We start from the raw sequence: 21323 nt of genomic DNA, 5'->3' as shown, positions 1-21323 counted from the left end.
TTAAAGCACAAAAAATTCCAGTGGTGTAGACGTGCTCTCAATCCAAGAGCCCAGGTAACAGCTGGTCAGGAATTTACAACCTTCCCCTCTAGAAGGCTTGAGTAGCCACAGGCAACTGTGGCCCTCTAAAACAGCAACATGTAAATCAAAATAAAATAATATAGCCCATGCTACAATAAGAGTTTCTCTATAGCTATTTAGAAAAGTAGGACAGAGCCTCCCCTAGTATAGTTATGTTCAAGGCAGTTACTAAGAATCTGCCCAGGGGCCTGCTTTGGAAACTCAATTCAGGACAGAAGATGCAAAGCACCATTCCTCTATCACAGTTGTGTTCAGGACTCTGAAGGCCTTTCTTTAAAGGGGTTGGGTGTGTGTGTGTGTGGGGGTGCCTATTTTAAAAAAGGAATCCTTTCCCCCTCCTCCTCTCACTCTGCTCTCTCAAATGTACTGAAACAGAAATCACTTTCTTTAAACAGTGAATATGTTTTCTGCTCTTGGTTAGATCTTTTTTTCTCTTCTTTTTCCTTCTCAGTGAAACTGGATCGGTCCGTTTTTACTTCTTGTCTCTAGTAATTTCCCTTTCAGGTTCTGATGCCCTAGCCGAGGGCCATGGAGGCTGGGCTCAGAGCTCTGCAGGGAGACACTCAGGTCTTTCAAATGAAAACATTATGTCTCTTAGAAATATTATATTCCCAAAGGCTTTGCCTTCTCCTGCTCTCCATCCCTACTCTTCCCCCTACATCGAAAGCCAAACCTAGAGCCCATCTTTTCCAACCACGTCTTTTTCCTATAGGCCTCACAGGTACAATGACTTAAATACATAGACAGACAGACAGACAGACACACAGACACACATAGAGCCTGGTTTGGACAGCATGGGCCCCCTGCCTGAGATGCTCAGTTTCCAGGAGAGCAAGGAGACAAGGCTGGGGATTGCTATGATCCCAGGAGAAGCCAGGCAGACCTCTCCACATGCAGGCCAGGGAAGGACAGGGAAGAGCACATAGTCTAGGGACTGTTTGCTCTTTCTGTAGCCTGAGAACCGTAGAAAAGCCAGATCCTAGGTTGGAATTTGCTGCCAAAGAGGTAGAGAGGAATTGTCATGTGTGCAGTTTCATCAGATGAGGAAATATTCTTCCAGACAGCTGGACAAAATGACAAATTTGTCTTTCTTCCTGGCTCTACCATACTTGAGTGATTCTTACCAAGCCGCTTTTGTCCCTGCCTGAGCCATTCCCGGGCTGAGATTGATTGTAATTCAGTCAAGATTGAGAGGAGTACCTCAACTTCCCTAGGACTCTGGAGCTTAGATCTGGGGGATGCATAAGCCTTTTCTGTGGGTGCTTTCAGGCCTCTTTGTTCCATCTGTCCTTGAGAAACATTTCCCCTAACCCTGAACCTTCTTGCTCTATGTTCATATGAGGAATCCCCATCATGAGGGTGGGAGGATAGAATGGGAGGGACTTGTCCCACGAGAATATCTGCACTCAGTATCCCCTGTGGCTTCTGATATAGAGCCTCACTCCCCATACAGCTAGTTGTGGGTGCTTCCCCCCTTTTTAAAAATAATGTACTTATTTATATTTCTTGGGATTCTATTGTTTGGGGATGCTTACAATAGAAAATTCAGCTCATGTCTATTAAAAAAAAAAGAATAACTCAAAGATTCTTTTCTTTTGAATGTACATCTTTTTGTTGTTGGTTTGCAATGAATCAAAGAACATATATTAACTAACTTTAGGGTGACCCTGGCCTGACCTGGAGGAGGCTGCTTTCTGAAAGTCCACTGATGCCCACTCTCCTTTATCTGTGTATATGTCTTCTCTTGGCCATGAAGGTTCCTGGCAGGGTGGAGAGGGAAAGCAGGAATGACAATGACATCTTCTATCTATTTCTCTGCCTTCTCTTCAGTACCTAGTACAGCACACTGGATATATACGTAGTTGGCTGTTAATAGATCAATGAATGAGTCTTGGGAAAGGAGCTGTAAAGGGTTCCTCCCCATGTGTTGCACAGAGGGACTAATACTCTAGGGTAACCTGGGATACCTATGAAAGCAGCTTCCCTGGGGAGGGCAAACTTTCCCCTAAGGTCTCTCCCTCTCCTGGTGGGGATGCCAGGAGTAACTGCAGCCCGAAATGGCATCAGACCACAGCCTGCTGGCTAAAATTACCCTTCTGCTTTATCATCTTGAGAACATTAAGGGCTGTTGTTAACAGATGTTTTCTGTTACACGTTATTTGTTAGTCTAATGAAAGGAGGTGCACTAGCTTTCAAGACCTCAGCGTTCTACAGAAGGTTTTATATGAGAGGCTATTGCACAGCTCTGGTGGAGAGAGCGTCTCTGCCAATTGTGCTTGGCGGGTCCGGCTTTGATTTCGATGTTTGCAACCATTTGCATTGTAATTTTAGCTCTGGTTAAATGTCATTTTTAATAACTCCATCTATGGCGTGTAAATGTTTGAGCAAGCCCAAGAGAGGCGGGAAGGGAGCGGAGAAAGAAAGACAGAAATGGAATTCTTGGTCAGCAGGAACGAGTGGAACTGCTGAGGACGGTGAGCCAGCCAGCTCTTGGGATGCAATAGGAAAAGCTGTATCCCCTCTTGTTTTTCCTCAAAGGGTGGGGACTAGATGCCAAGGCTAGAGAGAGGGAGAAGACTGTAGGGAAGGTCAACTGAACCATCCCTTTGGGGAAAGGGAGTAAGCAGCAGAGATGGAAATAATCTGTATGCTAAGGGTCCTATCCTAACAGTACAGAGGGACATACGTGCCCATCTTAACAGTGAAGCCCAACTCCCACAGTGAGCCTTGGCTGGAAGGTAGAAATTGGACTGGGGAAAAAAAATCAAGACATGGGTTTAATGGGTTAATGGGATAAGTTTTCTCCAGCTAAAATTCCTTCTTACTTTACTCACAACCACTTGGGTTGCTATTCTTTGGTGACTTAGTTACACTTTCCAGTGACCTGCTCTATTTTCTCATCTTTATCCCAGACACTAAGACGTCCTGGAAAATTTTAGATCCTGGAAATTCAGTGCCCCATCCACAGTGTTGGCTGGCCCCCATCATTCCATATTCATTCTAGCCATTTAAGTCTCTCTTACCCAAAAAACATCTATGTTCTTCACTAAGATCAGTTTATATGACATCTTCTATACTCCTGACTAGTTGTAAAAACTGGAAAAATGTCTTTTTCCAGATGAGTAAATTGAGGCAAATGACTACACAACAGAAATGAGGGAAAGCTAAGGTGATTAAGTCTTGAATAATCAACTCATATTTCTAGTATCACTTTATGGTTTTCTTATGACTGTCCTATGAGGTAGGAGGTTCAAATATTATTCTCATTTTATAGATGGAGATATTGAAACCTGGAAAAGTGCTCAGAACTAGGATGTTCTAGGGTTGGGATTTGAACCCAGATCTTCTTATTCTAGAAAATGATCATGAGTTTCCCTTGTGATTTTGTTCCTTCTATGAAAATCCTTCCATTCCTTACCTCTTGAATTGTATATTCTCTCTCTGTCCTGTATATGGGAAACTTCAGTGATCTTTCCTCTACTGTCTACTGTGGTTTGATTCCCTTTTACTCTTATTTATCAAGGCAGATTAGAGCCCAGTCCTTGAATCTTCCTTAAAGGGAACTCAGTAACTGAGATACATATGTATGAGGATATGTATGTGGAGGTGGGGGTAGGGGTGGAGACTGTATGTATATAATTTGGTTGGGTTTTTTTCAATGTTGACAATAAACTTGTTGGCCCAGACCAGGAAAGTTCCAGCTGCCCATCCCATGTACAGCTGGGAACAGAGAGAGCTGGCAATAAAGAGGGGCTGGAATAAAAACGTCCTGGGCCTGTTTCATTTTAGGACACCAATAAAAGATACCATTACCCGTAAAAGTCCCTGTGTGGACTATGCCCTGCCACACAATGGCCCCTCAGCTTTGGGGTGGGAGCTGAAGGTTTCCCAGATGTGTGGAGAGAGAAAGAAATAGTTTAGAGAAGGCTTTAGGAAAAAGACAGCAGGACACCGTGGCATCATGCATTACCCCTGAAGAATTAAACTTGACACCCGGACTCATAGACGAATTCACAAAAAAGCTCCTCAAGTTTTACTTCCTAGATCAAGGGATGAAGAGTTGACTGAAATTCAAATGAAGCAATGAATTATTTAAAGAGATATTTTCCTAGCAATTTTTATAGTCAGTTCAAGGCAAAGCCAGCCTTATCCCATCCTGCCCTCAAAATCTTCACTACAAGATATCCCTATGAAGTCCCTTCTGAGTCCCTTGGGTTTACAACCCAATCTCCTATTCTTTATGGAGTCAACAGAACTTGGATCCATTCCTCTGTGACTTCTACATGGAATTCAATGATCTCTTTCCCCCTGAAATTTCTGGGCTCACAAGTGGCACCACAATGCCATTTTCCCTTCCCTAGTTTACCAAACCCTCTTTCCTTCCCCTCCTCTCCTACCTCTTCCCACAAGGCCTTCATCAAAATAGAAGTATGATGGCTTTCTCTAACCACATTGTCTAAACAGGAAACTCCCCCATCCCTCCCCTACTCACCACCTCACAAAAGGCACTTAACCCTTGGCCCCTACCTCATACAAATAGGTAATCTCATCTACTCATTATTAGTATTTATCCTATCACTGGTTCTCTGGGTGTTCTCTCTAAGTTTATCTAAGTGTTGATCCCCCAAAAAGGAATTCTTAGTAAGATAAGAGTTGGATTACCCATCCTCTGCAGACCCTTTCAGCTCAGAGATACTGGTATTCTGTATCTTCAACTTTAAGAAAAGAAGTTGGGGGGTTGGGTAGGGAAAATGTGTAATTTTCCTTTTGGGAGTATCTAATATAATTATAACTAATCGGCCAACTAACAAGCATTTTGATTTCTTTTTATATTTTTAATTAGTTTGTTTGTTGACTACATTACAATTTTTAGATATCTCCCTCCCTACTTACCTCTCCTGAACTAGAGAAGGCATAGTATAACCAAAAAAAAAATTACATATGTGTATAAAGCCAAGTCCTGAATGTTTCTATTTATCAGAGGTGGACATTCACAAGTTATTCTTCAAACTAATTAGCATGTTTTCAGTGCCTACTATGTGTCAAGCACTATGCTGGGTATCTGGGTTACAAAGAATAAAACAGTCCTTACTCTCAAAGAGTTTACATGCTAAAGGTGTGTGTGTGTGTGTGTGTGTGTGTGTCTTGGGGGGAATTTACAGTTCACATAGGAGGAAGACAAGATAGTGATGGGCAAAATGGAATCATAAAACATTTAGGCTAAAGGGATAGTGGAGAGTGTTTAGAGAGCCCAAGACCATTGCTTTATAGCTTTGAAAGCAGACACAAGGATGAACCAACTCACCCAAGATTACACAGGGAGTTTGATGTAGGATCTGGACCTGAAGCTAAATCTCCTGACTGGGAGATCTCATTTTTGTCTCTGCCATTGCTATGCGGTTTCTCACCTGATGCTCCCAACCCAAAGTTAAGTTAGCTGTGTATGCAATAGAACAAGGGGTTCAGGGTGGAGAAAAAGTCATACTCTCAGCTTTAGTCCAACTCTGATATGTCTAAGAAGCTCCTATGTCAACACTTACCAAATCTTGCTTGATCCTACTTCCTCTCTGCTCAGTAGGAATATCTGTGGATGATTGTGAGGGCAAGGAAGGGATAAATCGATCCATTAAAAGCACCTACTATGTGCTAGGCACTAAGGATTCAAAGACAAGAATGATGATAGATTGACTAAGACATAGAAGAGATTTTAGAGGTCATTGAGTCCAATCCTCTTGTTTTATAGATGAAGAACCTGGGATCCAGAGAGTTTCAATGACTTGCCCAAAGTCACACAGGTAGTAAGGAGACAGAGCTTGTATTTAAACCCAGGCCCTCCAGAGAAAGTATTCTTTCCATAATAGTACTATCTAGCATTTACTTATCACTTTAAGTTTTCCAAAGTGCTTTACAAATATCCCATTTTTATCTTCACAGCTCTGGAAGGCAGGTTCTATGCTCATTTTGCAGGCGAAGAAACGGGCAGAAAACAGTTAAGTGACTTGCTCAGGATCACAATATCTGAATCTGGATTTGAACTCAGGTCTTCCTGACACCAAGACCAGTACTCTACCCATGTGGAATGAAAAGGTACTTACCTTTCCATTCTATTCCATTCTTTCCTAGTTCTTACAGGTCATCTAGTCCAGTCCAATGCCTTCTCTCATATCCCTAACAAGTGGTCATTGAGCCTCCTCTTTAAGACCTCTAATGACAGGGAACTCAGTTCTACTCACTGGCCCTTTCCTTCTCTCAAGGGTCAAGCTGAATAAGTCTGATCCTTCTACTTGACATCCCTTCAAATATATGAAGTATATGACCTACTAAAATCTATCATCTTCTCCAGGCTAAACATCCCTTGCTTCTTCCATTGATGCTTGAATGACATGGCTTCAAGTCTACCCCTCCTAGTCACCCTCCTTTCTCTAGGTAAGCCCCAGATTTTCAGTGTCCCTTCTAAAATGGGCAGCTCTAGGGAGGGCAGTCCAAATGTGGACTGATTAGTGCATCTCCTTCCCTCCCTCTGGAATGGGCTCCTGCTGATGGCCTATCAGAGCAGCTCCAAATCTCTGTTAACCGAATGTCCAAAGCCCTGCATGAATGAACATCATTCTTACTATTACTAGGTCTCAAATTCCTTGAACAAACCTTCTACTTTAGGATATCTCTTTATTGCCTCAAGTGCTCATCTATGAAACATCTAGTCTTTCTTGTAGTGCACTCTAGTTTCAAACAGGGGAAGCGATTCACTTCAACACACACTTATTAAGTGCCTACTTATGGACAAGTTCATTGGGCTAGGGTCAGGAGTAACAAAGACCCAAATCTCCAAGGAGCTTACATCCTTATGTAGGACAGGATTGGTATCTTTTCTTTATTTCTGTGACTTGGTAACTAAGGAACTCCACAACTGTTCCCATATCTAGTAGAATCTTTTGTATACTGCCACATAGTAGATGACACAAGACTAGACACACAGTAGGCACTCAGTAAATACTGTTTTGCTCCATTCAAAACCAGCTTATGTTATATTATATATAAAAGCAGTCAAGAATGGAGATCCACTGGGAAATCTACACAATCCTCTTGGGCTACTTGATTAAGCATTAAGTTGTTTGCATCAGGACAAAATCAGTGTTTAAAACCTCAGTGTATCTAACATTTATAAGTATAGTCATCCCAACTCCCAGGCAAAACTCCTTCTCCCTCCCCCCCCTACTTCAAGCACAATCTTCTCTCTCCACTTAACATCAGTTCTCATATCCCCAGACTGAGGGTTGGTCCCTTCAGATTTCCTCTTTGTCATATATGATCAGCCTGTGGCAAGGAAACATGATCTGAAGAGGACAAAGATACATTCAGATAGTCTTACAACACAGTGATTTTCTGAGGTTCTGCTAATCCTCCAAGGCAGCTGATCCAACTGGTTTCCTGGGATGGTGTCTATGGCACAAGCTGAGCACTGACTCCCAGGTTCTGTGGGGTGCTTGTTAGTTTCACTCCAGTGTTAAATTGGGGAAGGAGGCAAGATCTCACTGAAAACCAGATGCTGCATCTAAGCTCAATAAATATATATTTTAAATGGAAACCCCCCTTCCAGCTAATGATTACACAGAAGCCATCTGTAAACATGAGGCTAAGCGAGCCATCAAAAAGCAGACAGATGAATCTGATGATGTTGCTGCCTGTCTATCCCAGCAAGTTATCCTTTATGGGTCAGTTGCCCTCTGCTACTCTGGCAAGGTTGGAGGTGATGGTGGCGTTTATACTTCAGATCCCTTGTGCTCCATTGGGGAGAAATCTCAAACACACATACATCAGGCTGCCAGCTTTCTCAAGACACACACTGAGGGGATTTGTCAACAGAAGGGTTGGGAGTAGTTACCCTACACTAAATCTTTTTTTGGGGGGAGTCTATCAGCAGTGTCCGCTTGAGATTTTGAGACTTTCTGGTGGGAGTCTATGGCCTTGGGTCCCCCAGGGACTGTGAAATTTATAATTTCTTTATTAAATTATTCTATATTAAAGTATATAAAAATATACTTTAAGGGGCTGGAAAACCAATGATGGTCCTGGAGAACAGGCAATGAACTGTCCTTGGCTCCTCACAGTAGAGAAGTGGGAGAATACTAATGCCCAGTGTTGTGTACACTATCCAAAGCCCTCAAGCTTTTGGGCTTTGGTCTTAATTATTTTTATTTGTTACATCAGAGTGTTCAATCTCGAAGGAGGGATGGGGATCTTTATCAAGAAATGAGTGTGATGTAAAAGATAATACAGTATTAAATTATTCAGATATATATTTAAAAAGAGTTTCAGATCAGTAGATATCATTTCGTTTCTTGACCAATCACCACTTCTACTCCTCTCCAAATTCCTACTTCCCCTACCCTTGGAGCTGGTAGCCTACAGCAGATGCAGGACAGATTCTGCCCTCTGTGCCAAGCCAAAAGAAATTTCAAGCCAAATTTCAAATGAAAATGATGTTGGAAGTTCCCTGGCAATATGTGCTCATAAGTGAGCATCCTTGGAGCAGACAAAAAAGGGTGTTTCAGGCTTTCTTTCCCTCCTCTGGGGCTAGATCCCAATCCACAAACCGGGCTTTTATTCAATGTCACTTCCTTTCACTTTTTGGCGGGGCGCGTTGAATCGCCTAACTAGTAAGACATTGTCAAATCAGACTCACATGATCTATGGACTTCTCTGGTTTTCGTTTTCTCTCATTTCTTTCAATCCTCAAGTAAATACCGCGTCCTGACTTTAGGGAAACTAGGTGGAAGTTTGGTGGTGGTTTTCTTCTCCCTCCCCAATCCCTGACAGCCCGAGTGAAAAGAACACATTTTCAGTCCTAGAGTTTTTCGAGAATAGGCAACAGAGAACCGAAAAATGGCAAGAGGAAGTTCCGTTTTAGCCGAAAAGTTTGAACCTTTCACTCTCGACTTTATTTTTGTAGCTTCCATGTTACTAGTTTCCGCCCTGCCCACAGGAGGGAATCTTTGAAAGAAAAGGCCAGTTATTAATGTGGTCTCTTTTGTTGTAACTCATTGCGAAGGCAGCAACCCAAGGGTTTATTTTCTCAACGTGCTTGGCATATCTTAACGCCCTAGCTCAGACCTCAGAGTTTGATTTGGGAGGAATCCGAGATCCTGGCTTGCTCTGACTCACTGAAGAAGCCGCTGCTTTTCTCTGCTATCTCTCGGAAAGGGGGGTGCCTGATGTCTGGGAAAACCACCTGCCTTCAGAAATGAGCTGGGTCCACCTTGTGACCTGCATTAGCGCTAGCGCGTGCTCTCTATCTCTGTCTCTGTCTCTGTTTCTCTGTCTTTCTGACTCTGTCTCTCTGTCTCTGCCTGTTTCTGTCTCTTTCTCTGTCTCTGTTTCTCTGTCTTTCTGACTCTGTCTCTCTGTCTGTCTCTGTCTCTGCCTCTGCCTCTCTGTTTCTTTCTCTGTCTCTGTCTGTCCATCTCTCCCTTTTTCTCTCTTCTTCCCTCCCTCCTTCCCTCCCTCTTTCTCTCTTCCTTTCTCTCAATGAGAGCATGTTGCAATTCAGCTTGGACTGTTGAAAACATCTCCATTTCTTAACTTTTTACTATGTACCATTCTTTCCTCCTCTATCCACTGCCTCCACTTTTTAAAAAGGGGGGGCACACATCTCTTTCTTTTTCCAGATCTAGAAAATAGCTCCCTGATGCTTCGGGGAAACTAACTTACAAACATGTTGGAGTCCTTTGGGAGTAGACAGAGCATTTTCAAGGCCAAGGGGCCAGAAGGAAGTTAGAACATGTGGCCAAAGCTGCCTGGAAACTGAATCTTGGAGATCTGCCTGGTGCCTGGGCAACTTGAATATAATTCAAGACCTGCCAGGCCATAGATAATGGTCTCAAAAAAGGGAGAGCAGTGGCCAATGGAACTGAAAAGGAAGTTAAAATCACAGAAAGAGGTGCAGCTGGGTGGGTCAGTGGCTTGAGAGTCAGGCCTAGAGATGGGAGGTCCTAGGTTCAAATCTGGCCTCAAACACTTCCTAGCTATGTGACCCTGGGCAAGTCACTTAACCCCCATTGTCTAGCCCTTACCACTCTTCTGCCGTGGTGTCAAAGCACAGTATTGATTCTAAGACTGAAGGTAAGGTTTAAAAAAAATCACAGAAAGAAATGACCACCCCCCCCCTTCATATTTTGAGGCAGGAATCATAGGATCAAGATCCTAGAGAAAAGGGCCTTAACCTGGGATCTGTGAACTTGTTTTTTAAAAAATATAACTATTTCAAGATCATTGTTTTCCTTTGCAATCCTAGGTTTTTTGTTGTATGTATTTAAAAAGTATTATCCTGAGGCATCCTTAGGCTTCACCAGGATACCAATAGGGTCCATAACCTCCCAAAACTCTAGGGCAAGGGTCACCAAGCTATAACTGAGATTTTTTTTTTTATATAGCCTATGAGCTAAGAATGGTCTTCACATTTTAAAAACAATAAAAGTTCATTTAAAAAAACATTCTTAGTCTGTGGGCTATGCAAAAACCATTGGTGGGGCAGATTTGGCTTGTGGGCTGTAGTTTCTTGACCTCTAACTAGAGCTCAAAGAGTCTTCAGAAGCCATCTAGTTCAACCTCCCTTATTTTACAGATAAAGAAACTGAGGCATAGAAGTGAAGATGCTCAGCTATTCTTGGGCCAGTAGTCCTTTTTTATTCTCCAAAATCTTCTAACTTTAAGACATGACAAGTGGAATAAGCATCTTTGCTTTGCTGAGGGGATGCCACCCATGTGATTTGAACAGGGCATTCTTGCTGTTGAACTCCCTGAGGAGTGTCGGGGCTGGCGCACATGGAACCCAGATGCCCAGAAGCCTAGAGTTCTATGGAGAGCCAATAGCTTGCAAGGCCTTTCTCCTAACCCTTCAGTCTCTTGGCTTGACTAGCGTGATGATGCTCCACTTGTCTCCTGGGAAATGATGAGCCAGGAGCAGTAATGTACTTCTGTCTCCTACCATTCTGAGGCCCTGACTGTGCTAATGGAAACCACTTTTTTTTTCCCAGTCAAGGAGTCTTTTTGGCCATGACTTTCTAAGATTTGAATAGTTTTCTCTCCAAATCATTTAAGTTCCTTGCCTTTTCCCCCCTCTACGCCTCCTGGGATATTTCATCCTTTTCCATTCCCTTCCATCCTTCCTCTAGGAAAATGATGCTATCCCCAGCATCTTTCATGTCCATCTTTCATATTGGAGACTTTAAAAATATTTGTCAAATAAACAAACGATGATACTCATATTCACTGTGTCCATAGCTCTTCATGGGTTTTTGAAGCACTTTTCCAGAGATTATGTCACTATTCTAATTATCTAATTATTTAATCAACTCTTCACTGCTTTTTCCCTTTGCTAGGTCCAGAGCCTAGCTTGTTCTTTCAGATAATATGTAAATCTGTAATCTTTGAGATAATACTTAAAGTGCTGAGCACAGTGTCTGCCACATAGTAGGTGCTATATCAATATTAGTTATTATTGTTATTAATAACATTTTCCTGAAATGTTTTCAATACAATGGAATTTCTTGGATTTTTTAGCTAGTAGAGCTTCTAGTGCTTCTGCCTGGCCCTAACTACTGAGGATTTAACTCTCTACCATCCTAGGAAGACAATTTCATTAAATCGAAACTCTTCAGAGTCTGGCCCCTGAACTCCCTCTTTGAGAGAGAAAAGGGCTTCTCCTCCTCTCTACAGAAAGTCACTTCTCCAGTTCTGTTTCCTCTGACTGGAGGGAGACAGACGGGTTATAGGAGACAGTTTGCTTCACCTTTGATTCATTAGGAATAACAAACCCGGCTGCCAAAAGCACTCTGGAGGGAGGAAGACTTGGCCAAATGGGGCTCTTTCTCTTCACAGAGATTAGGCATGGCCACAGCTTTGCCATTAATTACAGAGGCACTTTCTGATCCCTGCTTCCTGCTTGACCTCATATGCAGGTTAAGCATCAGTTTTCTGTGGCCATGTCTGTCTAAAGACAAAACAAAGCAAAGAAGGCCAAACCATCACCCGACATGAAACCCCTAAAGCTCCTGGGAGTCTGATGCTGGAAGAGGAGAGCTGTGGCTTCACCGAGGCTGGGGAACTTATTAGTCATTTTACAGATGCTGTGCTGTCCTAATTTCCTGGCAGGAATGATGCTGTAAAATATGAATATAGCCCTTACATGGAAAGGCTAATGATAGGAGAGGGGAGAGAGTGACTTCTCTCCTACATTCATCCAGGGGGTAGTCACCAGGCGGCAGAACCCGTGGAAGAAAGTTCCTGTACATGTGAAAGAAACCCACACCTCCAGGGTGTTTACAAGTGCTCTGCTACATAGGCTTCTCCCTAGTCTCTTTTAATATCCCTTACAACTTAAGGAGGTACTGATACACCTTTAGATCAGACCTTCCCCTTTTCCTTAACAACTGCAGAATAGGTGTCCTGGAAACAACTTGGAACATCAGTCCAAAGGGGGACGGAGATTCCGAGTCTGGATTCTCTCTCCATCCATTTTCTTCATTACTTCTAAGCTTCAAAGGAGAGATGACTACCACTATAAACTTTATCCAGAGACTACTATCAGAAGATAGGAGAATGAAAAAAAATTGCTTAGGACCTTGAAAGTAAGAGGAGTTTCAGTGCCTAGCCTCTACACACCAATAGTCAATATTTATATAATGCTTTTAGGTTTGCAAAGCACCTGATACATGTTAACTCATTTGACCCTCATTGCCCCTATGAAGTAAGTGCTATTATTGCTCCCATTTTACAGATGGGATAACTAAGGCTAGAAGAGGATCCCACTATTACTAAGAGTTTGTGGTAGGATTGGAATTTCAGGTCTTCTTGATTCCAGGTCCAGCACTCTATCTGCTGTGTCACCAAACTGCTCCCTACATCTAGCTAGGAATTTACTTTCCCACATCTCAGGAAAACAATTTGATTAAATCTAAACTCTCCAAACACCCAGGCAGAATGCTTCCTCCCAACACATAAACCTGTCATTTAGGTGAAAGTTGTTGGGGGGTGGGGGTGGTGAGCAGAACCTAGTCCTTGGCTCTAACCAGTAACTCATGAGAAAGTCAATAATCCCCATCTTCCTTTGAGATGCTGCAATAAAAACAATCCACATGTCTATAGTGCTTTAAGATCATAAACTTTAGGCATTAGAAAGAACCTAATAGATCTCCTAGTCCAAACCTTTTATTTTATGGGTTTGGGAGAGAAGTAGTGCAAATATTAGCATTCTCATTTTATAGATGAAGAAACTGATGATCAGAGTGGTGAAGGAATTAACGAATGATCACACAGCTAAGAAAGTGTCAGAGCCAGAGTCAGAACACAAGTCTCCAGACTCAGCCTCTAAAGTTTTTTCCACTAAGATTCCCCTCATGCCAACATTCCCTCCACCTCCCCCAGTCTTCTCTAGGAAGTTTCATGTTGTTTTGTTTTTTCTTAAAAAGAAAAAAGAAAGAAAACCTCTCCGCCCAGATCTGTAAAGTCCCTTCCACAGACTGACTCATTTGGCTCACCAGGGTGTTGCTTTTGCTGCTGTTTCATCTCTAGCACCCACTAATCCTCTGACATCCCTCTGGACTCCCTACTGAGGCCTTGGCATCGCACCAGCCAGAGTTTAGGGAGGGGTAACAAAGTGAAGGGTGTCCGCCAGGCAGGACACTTGCTCTTAGCTGAATGACTCTCGGGGTCTCCTTTCGATCGATCCCGGACCCCCAATTGGTAAGGGGTGGTAGGGTTGGGGTGGGGGATACGGGGCCGCAACTAAGCCCAGGCTGGAGGCATCCTCAGCCTTCTGGTACTCATTAGAATTAAGTGTTTCCCATTAGATGTCCTCGGTCCTCATTAGAGAGCTGCCGCCCTCCACCCCTAACCAGGATGAGCGGTTTCCTAATGATCTCATTTGGGTGGCGGGGCGGTGGGTGAGGAGGATCCCCCTCTCTTCTGCTGCGCCCGACCCCCTTCCTCCCGTCAAGCCCCAAGGTCACTTACTGTCCTGGGGCGCCGCCTCGCTGCCGCTGCTCCCCCCGGACGGCTCCTGAAGCCCCCGGCTGCCATCCCGGGGCTCGGCCCGGGGCTCGCGACCTCCGTTCCTGCCCGCGGCCGCCACCTCCTCCAGGTCCAGGAGGTGGCTGACGCTGAAGTTCTTTCTGGCCTGGGCGCAGTCCCCCGGCTCCAGGAGTCGGCCACCCAGGGGCTGCTGCGGCCCGAACGCCTTGTCCATTCCGAAGGCGCCAGAGGGGGCGGCCGGGGCAGCGGCCGGGGCGCTGGGGCTGTCCATGCCGCCTCCGAGCCGCGCGGCTACGGAGCTCGGGCCACCCGGAGCCTCTCCCCGAAATACGCTTTTTAAAAACCTCGCCCCCAACTCTGTCCCCGTGCACTCCCTTCACTTTTTCTAACTCTTGTTCCGCCTCGTGCTGACTCTATGAGAAAACAAACTTTTTCTCCCTCTTTCCTCTTCTTGCTCCTTCGCTTTCTCCCAGAGGTTGTTAAAAAACACAATCTCCTCTCACCACACGCCCCTTCTTGAAGGGAACCTCTTTCCTTAGTCTCTCCCTCCCACCTCTTCCCTCCACCCTCGTCCCTCCTCCTCCTCCTCCTCCTTCTTACTCTAGTCCTTTCTCCTTCAACTCGTGAAGGGACAGTGGGGGTTGGGGTGGGCGGGGGGAGGGTGTCAAAATAGGGGAGTCAAAACCCAAAGGCATAAAAAGAAGCTTTGGGAGTGGGGGATTTTGGAGGAGGAAAAGAGTAATTGTTTTTCTTCCCTTACCGCCCCCATCTCTCTCTCTCTCTCTCTCTCTCTCTCTCTCTCTCTCTCTCTCTCTCTCTCTCTCTCTCTCTCTCTCTCTCTCTCTCTCTCTCTCTCATTCTCTGTATTTCTGTCTGTCTTTCTCTCTCTCGTTTCTTAGAGCTAACAGAGGTAGGGAAAGTTAAGAACTATCAACAAGTGTCAGAGAATGTTTCTAGTTAGAAGACTGCAATGAATAGAAGTTGGTGCGTGGATGGGGGGTGTTTTTTCCTTCCTTTCCCATCTGCAAATCTCTCTTGGAAGTGGGCAACTGCCGCACAAGATTAAAGGGCTAAAGCTTCATAACCTTCTTTCTCATCCTCTATGTACTCTGTCTTTCCAACAGTGCCCCTACCACCATACCAACACGAGACCCCCACCCTGAAATGGAATGGTTCCAGAAGCTTCAAAATCCCCAATGCTTCCCAGCCTTGAATCAAGGTCATCTCCAGTGGGCAAGCCTAGCTCTCTGACTTTAATGAGATAATTGTACCCCATACCACAGTCAAAAACACCCCGTCCCCAGGGACAGTTCAAGGAACCTCCCTAATGGAAACCAGGAAGGGAAAAAGGAGTTTTCCTCTTTAACATTTTTTTTCTTGTAAAGAAAAGAAAGTAGAGATAAGGTTTGAAAGTGGGGTTAGGGCTTATGATTGGTGTATGGTTTGGAAGAGTTTTGACTGCACTCCACAATGCTCAAAGCCAGGAGGGAAAGTATCATGAGCCTTCTTTTATGGATGCTTGGCTCCTGTTCTTTTCTATGTCTAAATAAATATGGGTACAATGAAAAAATATTTGGAAGATATATTCAAAATGCTGAACGATAAAAACTTACAAATAAGAATAACAACTTTTGAGTTACTTCCTCCATAGCCCCCTGCCTTATCTTTGTCCATTTAAATAAACATGTATCTTTTTTAAATCATCAGTGCATTTACTATGGTAATCCTGATTCCTTTGCCTTATGTTAGTTTGGGTGTCTTTACATATTGCTCTGGGTTCAACAAACTCACCATTTTCAAAGCAGCATAATATCTCCTACCTTCCTGGAGCAGTTTGTTTAGCCAAACTCCAACCCTTGGACACTTAGGTTGTTTCCAATTTTTCCTCTTTCACAGATAACACAACTATAAATAAATCTCTACAGATTATCTTTTCACTATTTCAATTTATTGTGCTATAACTTTAATAAAAACATTACCCATTTGGGAGTTAAAAATTTTTTTTTATACTTAAGGAAACATTCTGTGTGCTCATTTTAAAATTATAGGCATTCTTCCTTTTTTTTTTTTAAGTTACTCTTTCTCAGAACAATTTCAACTGCTGATTCAACTAAAACTTTATGGAATTGCATGAGCTTTTTTATTTTCCTTTAATGGAACAACCCCAAACTAATTAGAGTAGACCCCGTTGTCTCTTTGCCACAACCACATCCATAGCAACTGATTGGGAGATCACAAACAAATGGGCTGTGAGTTTCTAGATAAAGCCCCAGGGACAACAAAGATTTCCCTTCCTTGAAAACAGCATCCCAAGTAAGGAAGACTCAAGACAGTGAGAAACAGAAAATTTTAATAATATAGTACTTTAAAGCTTGCAAAACCCCTATGAAATATGTATGTTATTATAAGCATTTTTAGCCCCATTTTATAGGTAAGGAAATGGAGGCTGAGAAAACCTAAGTGATTTGTGCAGGGAACACAGTAAAGGCAAGAACATAAAATTTTTTTTTTTAATTCTTGGTAAAGAAAGCAAAGTGCTGTATTTGGAGTCTTGAAGACACAGATCTCCTGTGATCCTGGACAAATTGTCTCACATCTTGGGACTGGCTGTTTTCTCCCTCTATAAAATTAAGGAATTGGATTAGGTACTTTTACACTCTCTTAAAGCTTTAAAAAATCTATGATTCTATACCATGTAGCCAGAGAGAATATATTCTTTCCTCTACCTACCAGGCAGCATGGAGTAATGGGAATAGCCCAAGATTTGGAGGTAGAGATTGTGAGTTTGAATACTGGCTCTCTTACTTATTACTTGTGTTACTTTGGAAAAACATTTTCCCTTTCTAGACCTCAGTTTCCTCATCTGTAAAGGGAAGAAGTTGGAATCCTTAAAGTCCCCTGTAAGCCTAAATTCTATGATTTATTTAATTCAGCAAATATTTACTAAATTCCAATGTGCAAGGGATTTTTCAAGACCCTAGAGCTATAAAGATAAAAAAATTATAGAGCATTATTAATTTGAGATTAAGGGAGGGGCCATGGAAGTCTACAAAGAAAGAAATGGTGAGGATTTTGAGAGTATTGGATGAGGAAGGAGTATGTGCCCAGCAGGGGACTGGCTTGAACAAATGCCTAAAGGTGAGAGAGGTAGGATTTTGTTGAGAAATAGCAAGTAGGCCAATTTGGATGGAATACAGAATAAATGTGGAATACCGTGAAATCAGGCTGTAAAGACAGAGTGAAACCATATTGGGAAGGGCCTTAAGCATGAGGATGAGGAGTTTAGATTTTATTCTAGGAACAACAGGAAAGCATTGAAAACTTTTGATCAAAATTTCTGAATGGTACAGGTCTAACAATGTCACTCCTCTGCTTCAGAAGATCGAATGATTCTCTTGTTCTAGGGGACCTAGAAGTCAATGATCTCTAGGATAAAATACAAACTTCTTGGTTTTTAAAGCCTTTCACAATGTGATTGCACCCTATCTTCTCAGACAGATTTCACATTGTTTTCCATCCTTTGTGAATTCTCCTTCCAGCCAAAACAGGCATACTCTTTCTTCCCTATGCTTGACATTGCATTTCCTGGCACTGGGTCTTTGCCATGGCTGTCCCTTGTGATTGAAAAACATTATCATCTCACTTCCACCTCTTATAATCCCTGGATTCTTTCAAGGATCATCTCAAGTCCCATTTGCTACTTGAGACCTTTCCTGATTTCTCCCCCACTCCCACCTCCCACCAATGTTTTGTGTTTAATTTGTGCATTATATATTTTATATTTGTTTATCTGTTAATGTGTCCTGCTTCCCATCAATAGAATTGGGGGGAGGAGGCGGTTAGCTCCACAGAACAAGTCAGCTCCTTCCAAGTTAAATTCATCACCTCTAATCTCACCATCAATCTGCTAACTCAAATCTTGTCTGAACCACCTGACTCAGTCTCCTTTCCCCCTTTGATTAGAAGGCTGGAGGATGGTGTACTAAACTCCTCCCAATGCCTTCCTTTATAGAGGGCAGTAACTGGACTTTTCAACTTATTCCATTTGCTGCTTTACCTGGTTTTAAGATACTTCCTTCCTCCTTTTCCTGCTTCCAAGGGCTGTCTTTCTTTTTGTTAATTGTATCTTTAGTTTCTGGCGCAAAGTAGGAGCTTAATAATTGTTGGTTGGGTTGGATTGGATTGGATTATTTCCCCTTTGCTTTTGTATCTGTATTACTTTCTTTGCACAAAGTAAATGTTTAATAAATACTTGATGAAAAGCTGAATGGCTTGAATTGTATGAAAGGTAGAATGTGTCAATTTTAAGAGTACAGACCCCCAGTGGAATAGAACAGATATACAATGCACAGCAGTAAAATAGTATAGTAACATTGTATTTGACAAAAATATAGATCCAGGTTTTTGGACTAAGAAATCAATATTTGGAAAAAATTTTTAGACAACTAGAAAGTAGAGTTATGATTAAAATTCTATGAATATTGTATATTAATTTGTAACTTATTAGTAATAGTGAGAGAGAAAGGGAGAGAAATCACATGATCACCTAATTCATCTCAGTTTGTTACACTGCCTCAGTTCATCAGTCAAAAGTGGTTGTCACCAGCAAGAGTCTCCAGCCTCTCCACATCAAGAACTAAACACCCCCAAAAGAACTAAATGCCCTCAAAGAGACCCCACTTCATCTGTCTCCTTTCTTATAAAACCATTTTTTGCCACTCCTCCTGGTATTTTCTGGTCTGCTGGACTTACCCTCAGTCCAGGTCCAAGCCCCATCTAAAGATGCCATGAGCCATTCAGGGGCTTAAGCCAGATCCTTCCTAATATCCAGGTAGTTATGAGGTACCAAGTCAAAAGGTGGGACTGATACCAACAAAAATGGGTTTTCAAACATAATAAGGGGATATAATTTATATTAAATTCACACTTTTGGCAGAAACTACACATAGACCAATATTTTACACTATTCACTAAGATAAGATCAAAACGGACGTTATCTAGACAGAAAATGAGATCTAGGTAAATTAGAATGACATGGAACATATTACCTTATAGATTCATGTATAAGAGAGAAATTTATGAGTCAATAAGAGATGGAGAGCATTGTAAAATGTAAAATGGATAATTCTGAGTACATTACATTGAAAAGTTTTTGTACAAATAAAACAAGTGTTGCCAAGAATAAAAGGAAAGCCAAAAATGGGGGGGAGGGTATTTATAGATAGTTTCTTGGATAGAGATCACATATCTAAAATATGTAGAGAACATCAAATCTATAAGAATAAGAGACATCCTCCAATTGATAAATGGGCAAAAGATGTAAACAGACAACTTTCAGATGAAGAAATCAAAGCCATATGAAAAAAATGTTTCAAATTATTAATGATTAGAGAAATGAAAACCCAAACAATTCCCATCAGACTGCCTAAAATGACAAAAGGGCAAAATGACAAATGCAGGAGGGAATGTGGAAAAATGGGGACACTAATACCCTGATTGGTAGAGCTGTTGAATTGATCCAACCATTTTGGAGAGCATTTTGGAATTACACCCCCAGAGTTATAAAACTGTGTATATCCTTTGACCCAGAAATACCATTGCTGGGTCTGTTTCTCAAAGAGATCAGGGAAAAAGGAAAAGAGCTCATGTGTTCCGAAATATTTATAGCAGTTCTCTTTGTGCTGGCAAAGAATTGGAAATTGAGATGCCTATCAATTGTGGACTGGCTAAACAAATTGTGCTATATGCTTGTGATGAAATATTACTGCACCATAAGAAGCAAGGAGCAGCCTAATTAAAAAAAAGAAAGCTTGGAAAGAACCACATGGGATAACGAACAGTGAAATGAATAGAGAGAACATTATACACAGGTACCGAATTGGTGCTGGAAGAATAAATTCTGGATGTTACCTTGAAAGGTGAAAACACAAAAGACAATTTGTATGAACACACCTGTCTCTCAGAGAATACCTTCTGGGTTGCAGTGAGGGTTGGGAGGGGCTTAGACTCTTGTGAATAAATTCTATTAATAAATAAATAAGAGACTGGGATATCCAAAAGGAAACACAGATAAGAAGGAAAGCTTTGAAAGTTTCATGTGGGATTTATTATGTGGCTATGAAGAAAAGTATGTTAAACATAGAAGATTTGTGATTTCATTTATGTATAATCTTCTTTTTCTTTGTATATAGAAATGCTTATTTTATTTGGTTTTATAAAATATGACACTGAAGAAAAAAGAAAATAAAATGTTGGGGAAAACCAACAAAAAATCAAGATAAATGATAGCAGCTCAAGAGAGAGACAGAGAGGCAGAGAGAGTATACAAATCCCAGTTTAAATTAACCCTCTTCTCTTCTCACCAACTTCTCCTACTCTGGGCCCTCTCTCCTTTTTCCCTTTCTCCTTTTGTCTCCACTCTTCTCTCCAAGTTGGGTAAAGGGAGAGAATCCATTATTACAAGCTCATGATTTTTAATGTTTGTTAAATGCTGAAGCTTCTTCCATGGTGTCTTATCAGCTCTCCCCCACTCCTTCCTATACTCATTCTGTTGTAAGGTTGAAAAAAGGTCTCTTAAATTTTGAGGGAAGAAGAAAAGAGGAGGAACTCCATTCTCCCAACAAAGAAACAAGGAAATAATTCGCTGTGAAATTGCCTCTTTTAAATTATTTTAAATTATTTTTCTTTTGTTAGAACAGACTGAACAGGTGTAACGATTTTTCGTGCCACTGGACCCAGGCTTCCAATGCTGAGAGAGTGGGACCGTCTCTGTGCATCGACTTTTCCACTTAAATCTCCTTCACGCACAAGTGTCTTTGTGCACTCATCTATACACCATAGATGAAAACGCACAAAGATAATCGTCATCCTTGGTTACCGAGAGACTACTACTATATAGAATATAGTAATTTTTTGAGGGAGTAGACAGGACTCCTTTTTTTCATTCATCTGGCTCCTCGGATGGCCACCTGTGGGTTTCTAATGCTGATCACAATTAGGATTGGTCTTTTGGCATGATTAAATTCAAAAAATATTTATCAAATGCCTACTGTGAAGAGTTGTGCTTAGTGTTGGGAGATGCCTCTGGCTGTTAACTCTGATTTAGGTTTCTGCTAACAGAAGTAATGACCACCTTGGTGTCCCAAAGGCATTCAGGAAGGATACCCAAATATGCATTTTTACACATACACACACATGCCATACATATATATATA

The 21323-nt window shown here is 42.0% G+C and overlaps 1 protein-coding gene across 2 annotated transcripts in view; it reads right to left on the bottom strand.

Annotated features, from left to right (window-relative positions):
* The window catches only part of PRRX2 (paired related homeobox 2), a 69490-nt gene extending 54817 nt beyond the window's left edge, over nt 1-14673 (bottom strand). Inside the window, exon 1 of one of the 2 annotated variants that reach the window (XM_007475132.3) lies at nt 14092-14673. In XM_007475132.3, the coding sequence (XP_007475194.1) occupies nt 14092-14380 (289 nt within the window). In that variant the 5' untranslated portion in view covers nt 14381-14673. The remainder of the gene's footprint in view (nt 1-14091) is intronic. The other variant, XM_001369159.4, reaches the window with a different exon arrangement.
* Between the last annotated feature and the right edge of the window lie 6650 nt (nt 14674-21323).

The sequence above is a fragment of the Monodelphis domestica genome, chromosome 1 (assembly GCF_027887165.1).
Source record: "Monodelphis domestica isolate mMonDom1 chromosome 1, mMonDom1.pri, whole genome shotgun sequence".
Lineage (NCBI taxonomy): Eukaryota > Metazoa > Chordata > Mammalia > Didelphimorphia > Didelphidae > Monodelphis > Monodelphis domestica.
Note: the sequence above shows the minus strand (reverse complement) of the source record. Positions and strands in the feature narration are given on the sequence as shown.